The 14607-nt window shown below is 39.7% G+C and overlaps 1 protein-coding gene across 1 annotated transcript in view; it reads right to left on the minus strand.

Moving 5' to 3' along the window:
- Nucleotides 1-14607, minus strand: part of POU6F2 (POU class 6 homeobox 2) — a 496246-nt gene that overhangs the window by 261134 nt on the left and 220505 nt on the right. Inside the window, exons 3-4 of the mRNA XM_068973219.1 lie at nucleotides 7171-7259; nucleotides 3312-3540 (exon numbers count right to left, since the gene is read on the minus strand). Of these exons, the coding sequence (XP_068829320.1) occupies nucleotides 3312-3540; nucleotides 7171-7259 (318 nt within the window). The remainder of the gene's footprint in view (nucleotides 1-3311; nucleotides 3541-7170; nucleotides 7260-14607) is intronic.

Genomic DNA, 14607 nt, shown 5'->3' on the forward strand with positions numbered 1-14607 from the left:
CTGGCAGACTCATTTCATGAATAAGATCTTAATGCTTCACAAGGAGGAAAAGGGGAACCATCCAGAACTAATGCCTCCTATGGTAACAGGCCCTACTTCAGCCCAGGGGTTGAACACTTGAGCTCCTCCCCCTCAGAGTGATGAATCAAATCTGTCTTGTAAAATTATGGGAGAAGGTGGGCTAGCTATTATAGGTGGGCAGACGTACTGGTTGTTTTAAAAGACTCTTAAAAAGCCCTGGGCTGAAGTTCCATTTTCAGTGTCTAGAAGCAGGCCATAGGGAGGAGGCAGAGCGTTCTATTCTGTTGGCTATAGAAACACGTGTAAGCACTCCTTCTCAAATACTGTCTCCCACTTATAAGACCATCACCCTTGAAAAAGGATGAAACTTGAGGACTTCTAGGACTGGCTCAGTCTCAGAGTCAACCAGGACCACTGCAGATGACTTTCTGGCTGCCAGCCATTCACCCACCATCCTGAGTCCCATAACCTTCCATGACACAAACTGGGGAGCTATACAGGTCATAGACACAGCCAAGGGATTGGCTGTAAGGACCACAGTAGGTTTCCTTAAGGTGGTGAGATCATCCTCAGCTTGGCTGCTGGGCAACAAGGTGACCGACTGGCATTGTCCTTCAGGTGGTGGACACTGATCTTGGATACCTTGCAGAGGTGAGACTTTGCCTGATTCCCGTCCTTATTATCCTTGGATGTTTTGTAGGGTGACCATCTCTTTTTGGTTTGTCTGGGACAGCAAGAAGATCAAACCAGTCAATCCTAAAGGAAATCAGTCCTGAATATTCATTGGAACAACTGATACTGAAGCTGAAGCTCCAATACTTTGGCCACCTGATGCGAAGAATTGACTCAGTGGAAAAGACTCTGATGCTGGGAAAGATTGAAGGCAGGAGAAGAAGTGGACGACAGAGGATGAGATGGTTGGATGGCATCACTGACTCAATGGGCATGAGTTTGAGCAAGCTCCAGGAATTGATGATGGACAGGGAAGGCTGGCGTGCTGCAGTCCATGGGGTCACAAAGAGTCTACACGACTGAGCAACTGAACTGACTTGCTGGTTTCAACAGTGAAAGTCCTATGTCCAAGACAAATCCCCAGTGCCCTGCAAACAGGGATGGTTGGTTTTTTCTCAGGCTAGTGAATTCTGGGTGGTGAAGAACTTATATAGATGTGACAAGAACAAAAAGCCCAAGGAAACTGGGAGAGAACTTTCCAAAACTCTAACAGTGACTTAGAGTTGGGATTCATTCATAATGATATACAACAGAAAGGTGTTTGGAGGAAGAGTTTGAGTGTTAAGAATAACTAGGAAACTTCCTATAACTGGCTGACTTACACCTGGGAGGTGTTTACTAATGACCTCCTGGTCATTAACATGGAGACAAAGGGACAAATGTCCCCTTAGAGAAGAACTTGACCATCAGTTTTAATACTCGTCTGAAGAGGAGCCAATATGGAAATTGGGTGAGAAGCACCAAGGGATAAGAAAAGCCTGCACCGTTATGGAAGCTACTTAAACAGGATACAAATCTTAGGATTCATTTTCTGAAACCAAAGGTGCCAAATTCCAAAGAACCAAATTCCAAATTAAAAGCTAATACTAAATTGAATAATTTAAAAGAGAGACGGGGAAATCTTGACGGGAGTCCACACTGGACCAGTCACTCATACTGAACCCTTAAAAATAATCAGGCACTAAAATCCTAAGAACACCAAATCATAATAAAGATACAAAAGGCTGGCCTTTTTAGACTCTGTCTTTGGCATCTACTTTAACCAAACAAGATTAATTCATGACCTAGGAACTCCGTGAGCTTATGTTTATTTATAATATTCAATATTCCCATAAGCGCAAATGTTCCAAATGGGAAGATTGCATTTTGATAATGCCCGTTTCTTCATTAAGTTTTCATCACCCACCTACATTAAAAAGCCTCTCCCTACACTTTGTTGCTTTAGCTTTCACCTTGTTTATTCCTGCCTTATTTGCTTAATCTTGAGATCCTGGCTTCCCAGGCACTCTCAAATTTGAAACAAGCAAAGTTTGTGCATTAGCGTGTCCTGAGCATGCATGATTTATGAACGGCAGGTTTCTTGGCACAGTTTAATGGTATAAGAGAGACTTTGTTTTAAACATTAAAGTGAAAGTCAAAAAGTGGCCACAATGGGTGGGACACTAAGACATAGAGTGTGTAAAGAAGTTTGGGTCAAGAGTTAACCAGGTCTTACGTGGTCTGTTCCTTAATCCATGGACTGACACTCTGACTAATTTAATAGGTTTTAAGGGGCCCTGACTTTTGAGCTACAAAAAGTACTTTAAATGTGTTATTCTGGTATCTTGCTCAACCAAACTCTCACTCCATAAAAAATTCAATTGCTAACATTTATACCAATGGAGAAAACAGAAGCCCTGACTTTTGACCAACTAAAAAAGGACTTTACATCATTATTCTGATAACTTGCCCAACCAAAGTCTCACTCTGAAAAAAAAAAATGCCAACATTTATATCAATGGAGAAACCAACCTTCTTTGACCAGTCCAAAATAAATTTGTTTTATCCTTTTTAGGCATCCTTATCATATTCAAGCTATTTTTCATCATAACAGTTCTTCCTCTGACAGTCTTTTGTAAATCAGTCTATCAGTCAGTGTTACCAAATCTTCTAATGAAAAATAAAAACTTTCATGCTATCAAGAGAACTACTCTTCCTGAATAAAGTCAGAGTTCAATTCTTATTATATGCTCATGATTATATAAGATAAGAGTTCTCTATATGTCTGTTTTTCCTGTTATAAAATATGAGCTCAAATAACATAATTTTTATTTAATAATTATACCTCAAATAAATTAAGAAAAATAAGTTCATTATTCCAAATGACACCTTTTATTTGAGATGTTCTAAATACTTCACACACAAACAAGTAATGTCTAACCTTTCTTTGCAGGTGGCTAAATTAAAGAACCCATGAGATTATATTTTGAGTCCTCAAATAATGACACAATCATTTGACATCTACGTTTTTGGTGTGTCATTCAATGATTGATCATAAATGCTTCCAGAAGCCCTGAAAAGACTCAAATCAATATTAAACATAAAGACTGATACAGCCCATGACTTGAGCAAACTCAGGATTCACAGACACCTGAAACTTTGCTTCCTACATAAACCTTCCATTGCTTGTATGGTGAAAGCAACTTTAAACCACATTCAACATTCAGAGCACTTGTCCACTATAGAGAACAGGGGTCAGTGGATAACACCCTATAGGAAACAGAGACACAGTGGGTTACCTTGTAGATTTTGCAATGGCAGAGTCATAATGCCTCCGGCTGCAGCTGCTGCTACCAGCCCTTGAATGTTGGTGAGATTCGCAGTAGGCAGTGTGAGGACCAATCCTTGCTGCCCCCCTAGCTGTCCGGCCATGTTGAAGGGGATGAGGATAGGCTGGTTGAGGGCCGGCGTGCCTCCGGGCATCACACCAGCAACTGCAGAGGCTAATTGCTGTGCTGTCAGAAGTGGCTGCAAGGGAACAGACAATCCCAGCTCACTTTCCAATGGAACTAAGATATGGGCTTTTAGAGCATTTTTCTTCCACTTAAGCTTGGTCAGAAAGTTCCTGAACAAGTAGCAAAGAAACAAGCCCTATTCCAGAGAAAATGAGTGACTTGCAGAAAAAAAATCGAAATTGTATTTCATTAATTTTTTGGAAACTTTTATTTGGTTTGGAAAGCACAAATATATTTCAAAGTAATACTCTACATTTATATATTATTCTTTAAATGGATTTTCACGTACATATTTTCTTCTAATGAACCTTACTCTTATATATCTGAAACTCTCTGATAACTTATTCTATTGTTTCAAAAAGAACTCATTAGAATCAGTGGAATTTGTTGATTCAAAAAGAGCAATGAAATACTATTTTCATTTATTACATTAGCAAAAAATGCAAAAGATTTACCCAAAGCTGGTAAATCTATAGGGATATCACTGTATGGATTTTGGACATGTGGACTGCTTTCCTTTTGGAAAGCAGTTTGAAAATCCACATCAAGAGCTACAAAAATATTCATCTTCTTTTGACTCAGAAAATATTCCTGGGATATATTTCTGAAGATATAATTTTTTAAAAAAGATAAATGAAAATATGCATTACATTTAAAAATACATAAATGTTGAAAAAGTTTGTTACAGTATTAAACATGGTAAGATATTACATAGTCTTTAAAATGGGTCATACTGACATCTCTAGAAAAATAGAAAACATTTATGAGAATACATAAAATTAACTGGATAATAATTAAGTAAATGATTAAGAAACTACTATTAAAATGGTAAAATTACACATTACACATGTATAATGACAAGATCTAAAGAGGAATATAGGAAAACAAAGACATTTGATGAGGATAAATTTTAAAAGCTTTAAAAAATTTCTTTGGTTATTATGCTAATATTCTTTGTCCAGTTAAAACAACACTAAAAACACATATTTATATCCACTACTTATCCAACAGCCATTGTTTGACATGGCAAGGCAGCCACACAGGTGTGGACTTCTCAGCACCAGATGTATCTGAGCTCAGTTGTGAGCACAGGTGCGGCTCCTCAGAATGACTGACGAGTAGGAAGGACTCCTTGAGCAACCAGACCAGATAACCAGGAGGGTGATATATGGGACTTTCATTGCACCCCTGAAGGAGCAATGGACCTAATTCCATGCTCATTTTTCTTCTAGAGGAACCAATAAAAAACTCTCATTGGGGAGTTTCAACTTTTTTGTTTTTAACACAGTATTATTCTATAAAGGAAAAGGTAAGCATAGTACAAAGCCCAATGCATAATAGCCAGACATGATTCTAACATATATTAACTCTGATGTCCTACCAATGACATATGAGAGTTAGTAACATGCTCAAGTTACACACTCAGAGAAGTGGGGTAGGGGGTTTCAGATCCAGCCAGGCTATTCCAGAGCCCATATCTCACCCTGCTCTCCATACACAGAACAGATTTGGAGAAGTGGGGTGGCTTTATCTCAAGCATGGTGGGGAGAGCTGGGCCCACTTTCTGGTTATTCCCTAAAGTCAACCCTCAAGACTCCTTCCAGAGAGCCATCTAAAGAAGCACTGGAACCCCATGCACCCTGGTTTTAGAACCACTCCTCTGAACTCCACGGGACTAGCACCTAATACATTTGCTGCTGCTGCTGCTGCTGCTAAGTCACTTCAGTCGTGTCCGACTCTGTGTGACCCCATAGACGGCAGCCCACCAGGCTCCCCCGTCCCTGGGATTCTCCAGGCAAGAACACTGGAGTGGGTTGCCATTTCCTTCTCCAATGCATGAAAGTGAGAAGTGAAAGTGAAGTCGCTCAGCCATGCCCGACTCTTAGCGACCCCATGGACTGCAGCCCACCAGGTTCCTCCGCCCATGGGATTTTCCAGGCAAGAGTACTGGAGTGGGGTGCCATTGCCTTCTCTGAATACATCTGCTGCTACTGCTGCTAAGTCGCTTCAGTCGTGTCCGACTCTGTGCGACCCCATAGACGGCAGCCCACCAGCCTCCCCCGTCCCTGGGATTCTCCTGGCAAGAACACTGGAGTGGGTTGCCATTTCCTTCTCCAATGCATGAAAGTGAAAAGTAAAAATGAAGTCATTGAGTCGTGTCCAACTCTCAGCGACCCCCATGGACTGCAGCCTACCCGGCTCCTACGTCCATGGGATTTTCCAGACAAGAGTACTGGAGTGGGGTGCCAGTGCCTTCTCCGAATACATCTGCTAGACTTTGCTAAATTCTCACAAAGTAACTGTGCCTCTCTTTAAAAGTTACACTAAAAGACAAAATAAACATTTTTTTAGGAATAAGTACAAAATGATAAGCTGATCTTCAGACTGCTGGTGTCATATTGCTGCCAATAGTGATACCAGGATGAGAGAGTAGGCAAATAGGCAGTATCAGACTGTGTATGGGCCACAGATTTGGTTGATGCGGCCTGTAGCAGTTTTAAAAAATTGAATTCATGGGATTACAGTAGGGCCTGTACTCTTAGTTTGTCCCAGTGTCTCTCGCTTCTCATTGGGTGTGTTGTGCTCTGTTTCTAACTTGAAGGCATCAGAGTTGTTACACTTGGTATGCTCATACACACACACACACACACACACACACACACACACACGAGTATGTCACAAGCATGAAATTAGAAAGGGCATGACCAGAAGAAGTTAGTTTCTGAGATGCCCAGTAAAATTCCCTCTGGGCTCCATCAGAGTTCAGGCATCTCCCCAGGCTTTCTGTCTGGAGCACAGAGGCATCCATGCTCTGAGATGGATGTTGGAATCTGAGGCCACAGGGAGATGTGGCGGCAGCTGGAATAAGAACGTCAAGACCAACTCAAGCTCTAAACGTGGGTTTTCAAGCTTTGCTCGGACTGATGATCCCCAAAGTGCTGAAAGTGACTCATTTTCAGGAAAAACTATCACAGCCAAAGAGGGAGAAAGGCTCAAGGATCAGCTTCTTTTTCCATAAAAGTGGGTGAACTCTGAGAGCTTCACACTAAAGGACAGATTTTTTTTTTTAATGCCCAGCCTTTTATAATTGCGTTCTACATCTTCATATAACCACACCAGGCGGCAAAAAACAAATATTGGACTTTAAAAAATAATGAATGTATTTCTTTATTAATGCAGGAGCTATATGTGATGTACAATATTGTCAAACCCAATAAACTGAACTTGCATTAAAATTGCATTAACTTTTTTATATTAAATCACGTCTTGTATTTCAAAAAATGGCTATAGTAAGGTTGAAATAACTTAATTTTCTTCACACTCCAGTCATTAAAGTTTTACTTTCCAGAAAACTGCATGGTAACCAACAGCACAACTTAGTAGGTTTTAAGACAAAAAAAATTTCCAAATGATTAAAATCAACATCCCCTTGAAAAAGAAAAGAGTTCTGCTAACACATTCTTTTTTCCTGATGGTATTTCATAAATAATGTAGTCATACAGCTTCCCATACAAAAATTTATCACCATCTTTGCTCTGTTGGAGTTAACTGGTTTTAACTCATTCTTATTTTATTTGTTTGGTTACTTATACGGTTAAACCATCGGAAATGCAGCCAAATGCAGCAGTTGAAAGATACTGACCTGTGGTCCAACTGGGAAAGGGGGGTGGGTCTGACTGGCCTGGTGTTCAGGAGTGCCTGGGTCTGACAGTGCTGGGTTTCCTCTGGCCCCTGGAATTCAAAAGAGAAGTGAGCCCTTAATATGAAATCCAGCCTGGGAACTTCACATGACCCCATTTTCCTGTGATGTCACATAACATTAAGGCACAGATGATATGCCAGAGTGCTTTATCAATAGCTCCAGAGCTCAAATCACTTGTCGACTGCATACATTATGCTAATGGACATTCGGGATGGACAAAGTCATTCCAGGAGGGAGAAGGCCGTGACAGCAGAGAAAATGGCACCATCATCCGTCGTGCTAATAGGCTTGCATTATACATCAGCTTGCAGGGTGTGCCAGCACGGTCCCTGTGTGCGAAACTGCGTCCTTTGTGCGTAGGTGCGCAACACCTAATCTAATTTTCCAAAGCCAGGGAAAGTGTGATCTCAGACATGACCAAGCACATCTATATTATCCCTTAACATGGCTTCATACCCGTAAGCTCTTTCTCCATACATACTTCAGACATTGACTCTCATGGATGCATTTTCCAGAAAACAAGAACTTTTCCTTTTTTAAATTGAATTATAGTTGATTCACAATGTTGTATTAATTTCAGGTGTACAGAACAGTGATTCAGTTATATATATATATGTACATTATATATATGTTCTTTTTCCTTATAGGTTATTACAAGATACTGAGTATAGTTCCCTATGCTGTACCGTAGGTTGTTGTGGTGGCACTTCGGTCCTAAAAAGTACATGTATCTCCTTAAGCAAATTTCCTCTGTGCTAACTGACCATCACCCTACCCCCAAGGAGCCCCACTGTGGTGAGCCTAGAACATAACATATTTGTTTTGCTAGAATCCTGTTGGATGCTAAAACATGGGAAACAAAATTCAATCAAAATAGCAGATCTTTCAAATCTTCTTAAATCTTCTCTGAGTATGCTTATATGCTCTGTTGCAGGACCAACCATAGAATGTGATATAGTGGCTATAACAATAAATGCAGGAATAAATGGACAAGCAAACAAATAAATAAAGCTAGCAGCCATTTTTTAGGGTTCTTGTTGGAAGCTTTTGTTTTCTTGGTGGTTGAAATCCAATTCCAAGCCATCCTTAACAAGATCCTCGTTTCTGATGTTTGTCCTATGAATAGCAAGTGGAAGACAATTCAAGCCCTGTTTACTGGCAGGCCATGGATGACCAAGAAGAAAAAGATATGATTCTGTCACACTTATAAATTTTAAAGAAGGTATTATTGGCTCATTTAAAACGAATTCTTCTATATATTCTCCAAAGGGACAGACTTATAAATAATGGAAATGGGGAAAAAAATACTTCAGCACATTAAGCTACAAATAAAATTGACTGCTACATATTATTCAATTGACTTCTATCTCCACAGCCGTGTGTCAATCATAACAGCATTTTATAATAGGATTAAGCAATAAATGTGCAAAGCCATTATGCAGAAATCTGAAAATCTGATTAATTTGTAATATTTTTTTTTGTGCAGAAAGTCAGGAATGGACATTGCTTAGGGAATACTTACAAGCATTCTATTGAAATTTCTAAATTGATTTGGAACAAACTAATAAAAACATAGACTTGCTGACATTTTATAAAGTGAATTCTGTCAAAATATGTTTGGCATTTTAATGATTGCTGTCATTTAATAACAAGGGTAAGATGACCCATCATAAGATGCCCACAATTTTCCCATAATGTGCAGAAGACCTTTCTTCTAAATTTTTTATATGTGATTTATTTATTATGCTTGAGTAGCAGGGCACTTTAAACTGGGAGGTGCCTTATGCAGTGTAAATCTCACAACTTCAGTTCTTATACACTCAAGTCCTATTTTGCCTTCAAATTTTCAGTAGAGCTTTATCTTCTTTTATAGAGCTAACCAGATACCTAGTGATGATCAATTAGGTAAATTCTCAAATGGTTAAAAACCTCCTCTGATGATTTTTATGAAGATGCTTTTAAAAATTGATTTGTTCTTTATATTTTCCTGACATGGATTTTTACATCTGACTGTATGAAGGAAGTTTTACAATGCACAGAAAAAGAGAAAAATCTTTTTACCCAATTTAAACATACATATCTTGAGTAGGGAGGGAACAAACCTCAGCCATTGATTCACTCTCCTGTTGGAATGCTCACACTATCTCATTTTCAGAAAGGAGCAATGATGGCCTGCAGGACTTTTGGATGAATATAGGAATAATCGCTGATGTTAATCATGTTGATGTTGATCATATCATGATCATGATGTAAGTATGTTTCTTTCTTTATATCTTTAGCTCAAGTTATCTGCAAACACATGTCTCTTTTTTATTTTGCAGTAATGACCTCAACATATCTTTATGCTTTCACATTAAACTCTCTTAAACCACATTCCCCAAAATACATATCTCTGAATTTAAAATTTTTTCTGTACTGTGCCAGGCTCTTCTGTCTCATACTTCTTTCATCAGTACTGGGACCACTTTTTGATTCTGTTTCTAATGCCACATCATGTAATGTTTGAGATCTGTCCCATTCAGGCACAGTGTCACAAGATGGTGTCTTTGTTACCTGTAACTTGACACAGATTAAATTTGCTTACATTTTATTCTCTGTTGCTGGAGGCTCTCACCAGCGCACAGCAGCTTGTTTTGAGGCTGGTTATTCTCAAAAACCATGTTCAGTGGGGTCCAGGGCAATTCCACACAATTTCATGTGTAAAATGAAGTCTTTCACAGGCTCTAGAGAAGATTATGTATGCTCTTCTGCCTGGATCAAAAAGTAATGTTTCTCCTTAATGCGCATCTTCATTTCTCCCAAACGTATGTATCACGCACAACCTTGTAGGACCATAAACTAATCAGTCTGGGTCGTAAGGCAGCTCCCATATCAGGGGCCTTCTCAGAAGTCAGAGAGGGGATACAGCAGTCAGAATGAATAAATGACATTGGCTAAGGGTTTCAGAGAGATTTGAAGCAGGGCTCAGCTGTACGCTAGCAGAGAATTTGAGGTTAGATATGGGCACAGATATGAAAACGTGAACTTAAATGGGTCGGGCAGGTTACTCCTGATCACAGTCCCAGGAAATATGATACCTCTCTGGAGATCAAAGAAGCAGAGAAAGCTCTCCGCGGCCTGTTCTGAATTTAATAGTCTAGACTTTTCAGGCAGCAACTGTGAGATCTAGAAGGGCAAGGACTGTGTTTGCTGGTTTAATGCTTTATGTCCAGCTCTTGATGTAGGTATCATTCACATTGATTGAATATTCACTCAATGGAAACAGAGGTTTGGCTTTTAATTGGGGGCTGGTATAATTCCTTTAAAATAGGTATGGGCATCCACTTCACTAGTTACTCTTGTTTAGCATCAATTTTGGAAATATCTCTAAATTATTAGCTTCTTGGTAAATTCAATCACAATTCCAATGTTTGTTTTGTTTTGTTTTTTGCTTGTTTAATTTTATTGGAGTATAGAGTATTGAGTGGAGAAGGAAATGGCAACCCACTCCAGTGTTCTTGCCTGGAGAATCCCAGGGACGGGGGAGCCTGGTGGGCTGCCGTCTATGGGGTCGCACAGAGTCGGACACGACTGAAGCGACTTAGCAGCAGCAGCAGCAGGAGCGTAGAGTGTTGAGTTGAGCCCCCTGTGCTAACAGTACTTCCTTATCAGTTATATGTTCTAGTTTAGATACTAAAAGCAGTTTGGTGGACAGGTTAAAAGCAAGGACTCTTAAATCTGAAACTCTACTTGGGTTGAGATTTAGCCTGGCCAGTTAACTATCTGTGTGAACTTGGCCGGTTTTCCAGTTTTTTCATTGTATACACCAGCTTCCTCTTGCAAAAACCTGGGGAAATAATTCTATGTCTTTCATAGGGTTGCTATGGTGAGAATTAAATGAGCACATATATTTGTAAATATCTTAGAAAAGTGCATGTTTGTCACAAAATTGCTATTTCTCTTGACTAGTTGTAAGATTTAATTTACATTCAATACAATATTTAATGTTATTTAATTTGCCCATCATATCTTCTTACTCCAAGTCAACTCAATACCTACTCCCAAGCCTACGTGTCCTCTCCCCATTAACTCACACCCCACCCTACCTGTTTGGATCTGAACTAGACGGTCAGGCCTGTAAGAGCCTACGAAGTGAGATGTTCATGGATAATGTTTCCTTTGGTCCATGGTAACATGACCAGGTAATATGGCACAAAGATATTGGCAATTTGCTCCCAAATTCTCACCAAGACCATAGGTTTAGATCAAAAGTTCTTACCCAGGCCTGTGAATCAGAATTGTCTGTGGAGATTCCTGAGTACATCCTTCATAAGGTTACTGACAGACTGTCTAAGGGGTGGCCAGTGTGTACATTTTTATAAGACTCCGCTTGTGATAGAAGACCACTGGAACACACAGTGGCTCAGATGCTGTCCAGGCAAGTCTGAATCTCTCTGTGCTGAGAATGTCATGTACAATTAGTTCTACAACAGCAGATGGGTCATCAGCCAGCATTACCCCCTTGGCCCTCCAAGTTCCTTCAGCTGAAGCATTCTTCCATTGTAACCCTGGTGGCATTCTAGCTTAGCAAGGGGACAATCCATGTCAGATGCATCTATTTTATAATGTTCATAAGTATCTCAAGGAGTTCAAAACCTGATTTTAAAAAGGATCATAACATAAAATTTAAAATAGCTATATTCTATTTCTTATTTCTTTTGTAGCTTTATCAGATGCAATTAATGAATGCTGTTGACTGAAAAGCAAATGAATTAGTCTCCTATAACATTTACAGTTTGGGGTCTTCATTCAGTTTTTTTTTTCTATTGTCAAACTATATTAATGGGCTTTAATTTTTGAGTACCTAAGTTAAAAATAAATAATAAGATGATCAGGAAATAAAATAAAATAGCTATATAATAGGAGTCATTTCTCTAAATACAGGGATCCCTGATAGAAGTCTGCTAAGGAAAGGATAAGTCATAAATGTTGGAGACACTGAAAGACTGATCAGGAGTTGGGCTGAAATACCACAATAAAACTTAATTTTAATCATTAAGATGCCTGCTTGTCAGAGCATTGGTTCATTCAACACTACCTTTCCAGTGTTGGTCTTATATCTAATATCTGCAAAGCTGCTGGCTGCTCTTTCTGCTCTGGAGGGCCTGGCCATCCACAGAACTGGGGATGGGGGTGGTGATACCTCTTTAGTACCTTCTGGATTGAAGGAGTCTCAAAAATTGCATGCCTCCCCACCCCCAGGTCAAGGTCAGAATTCCTGAATGACCATCACTGCATTCCTTATAGCAAGTTAGCTTTGCTTCTGCAAATTAAAAAAAAAAAAAAGATTGTTTTGTATAATGGTTTTTATTAACTGAAGCAAACGAGACTTAGTGCGTCTTAGCAATTCTAAAAGTAAAAGAGATGTGCACTCCAGAATAGAGGAGCAGATGGAGGAAGAAACAGAGTTGCACGTGTGAGTGGCTCATCGGAATACACCAGTTCCACTTTCTCCTCGGCCATTCCTCCAACAGTCAGTTCATGAGATTCCCTGGCTAGTGACCAATGCATTTTTAATGAATCGGGTTCTTCAGAGGGACAGTTTGGGTTTCTGTCTGTGATGCATTAGCACAAACATAATCACACGAAGGTCACAGGGATCCCTCAGCTTTTCTGGCATTTATACCTTTCCTGCCCATTGTCTGCTGTTTTCACCACGGAGTGAGGTGATGCGGAGGTTGTTTGTTATTAGATGGGTGGCTGAATGCATTATTATTTCATGTTGGACATGTGAACTCAGCTAAGCAGGGCAGAAGCCCCCTCAAAATTAAACTTCCCTTTCTTTCAATTTCTTCAAGATTCCTAAATGCCAAGAGGGGGCGGAGGTGTCTATAAACACCTTTCCAGAGCCATTGCTACTGTTTGCAATTTTTTTATTGCCTGTCAAGTTTTCTTTAGGATACTGGTCACACATGTATTTATGTCCAGAACACTATACAGATCCCCAGTGGACCTAGAGACTCTAAAGTAATAAGCTGCACTTGAAAAATCTAAAATTTATTAATTCACACAGGGTTTGTGCATTTTTGCAAGTTCTGTTGTCAAGTACTTGTAACTTCACCCACTGAGGGAGGCAAGAAGAACAGTAAATGTCCATGACATTAATGGGAAGAATGGATCCCTTTATTCTGTTAGCAGGTGACTTATCTGGCCTTTGGTGGTAGGAAATCCAGTTATCTTTGAGTGAGGGGTCTAGATCCTTCATGGTTTTAAAAGTTATATTTATGTGAAGGCTGTACAAAAGCATGAAAAGTTAAACAGAGATTCAAGATATCCAGGTAAACAAGAACAAGAAACCCTACAAATCCCTTATTTGAACTTGATTATCTGAAGATGCTTTTGTAATATCTATCAAAATTATTCAATAATTGCTTCAGTCCTCCATGTAGACTTACTCCATATGTGCTCTGAAAACCTTTACGTTTTTTTTCCCCTCTCAAAATTTCCTAAATCTCCCTTCAGTCTTCGTTCAACAATTTTTTACCATTTATTTTCACATCCATCTCATAAAAGCAGAGCTGAACTCCTGTGATATCCAGGCCAATAAAGTTCTCAATTTCTGTAAATGCTTCCTCTCAGAAAAGAGATGAAAAAAGAGACAGTCATCAAATATACTTAAGCAAAATTCCACAACACACTGTTGGCATGTGGAGAGCTTTGGGGGTACGGATTATCCCTTGAGCACTGCTGTCTCCACAAGAGTATAAATTCTTTCAGGGCAAAGACTCTCTCTCAGTCACCTTTGTATCTGCTGCAGGCCAGCTCTGGGCTTGGAATGTATGTATGCTCCTATGTATGTATGTATGTATATAGGTATGTTGGCATTTAGGTATGTGGTTCCTAAAATGAAGAAGATGTATATCAACATGTGCTGAAACAATTTAAAAACAGATTTTAAGACAGCTGAAAATGATCTGTCTCATTTTAAAAATGTCTTCCCTGATCTAAGAAGCTTGACTAACTTCAACACATTTTTGCCAGTAAATGGCCACATCCTCTGGCAAAGTCACTACTAGGGGGTCATGCTCAACACGGCACTGGATTCAGGGATGATGTCCTTGCTCTCAACCTACTGAGGGGATCCTGGCACAGCCCCTTGGGACATGAAGGTTGTGTCGATCCTGTGTTTTAATGTCCATTTAGGGAGTTGGTTTCCGTGCTTAGGAGGGCTGCCTACATAATTTACAGGGTTCAGTGCCAAATGCAAAGGCAAGTCCCTAGCCTGGGGCTGAGAAGTCAATCCCCCCTTCCTCAGGATTGCTGACTTAATCCATGGCAGATGGGTAAACCCAAGGGATTGCAGTCTCCACCCTGGGATGCACTGGACACCTGGATTGT

This window comes from Capricornis sumatraensis, chromosome 5, assembly GCF_032405125.1.
Source record: "Capricornis sumatraensis isolate serow.1 chromosome 5, serow.2, whole genome shotgun sequence".
In the NCBI taxonomy this organism is placed as follows: Eukaryota; Metazoa; Chordata; class Mammalia; order Artiodactyla; family Bovidae; genus Capricornis; species Capricornis sumatraensis.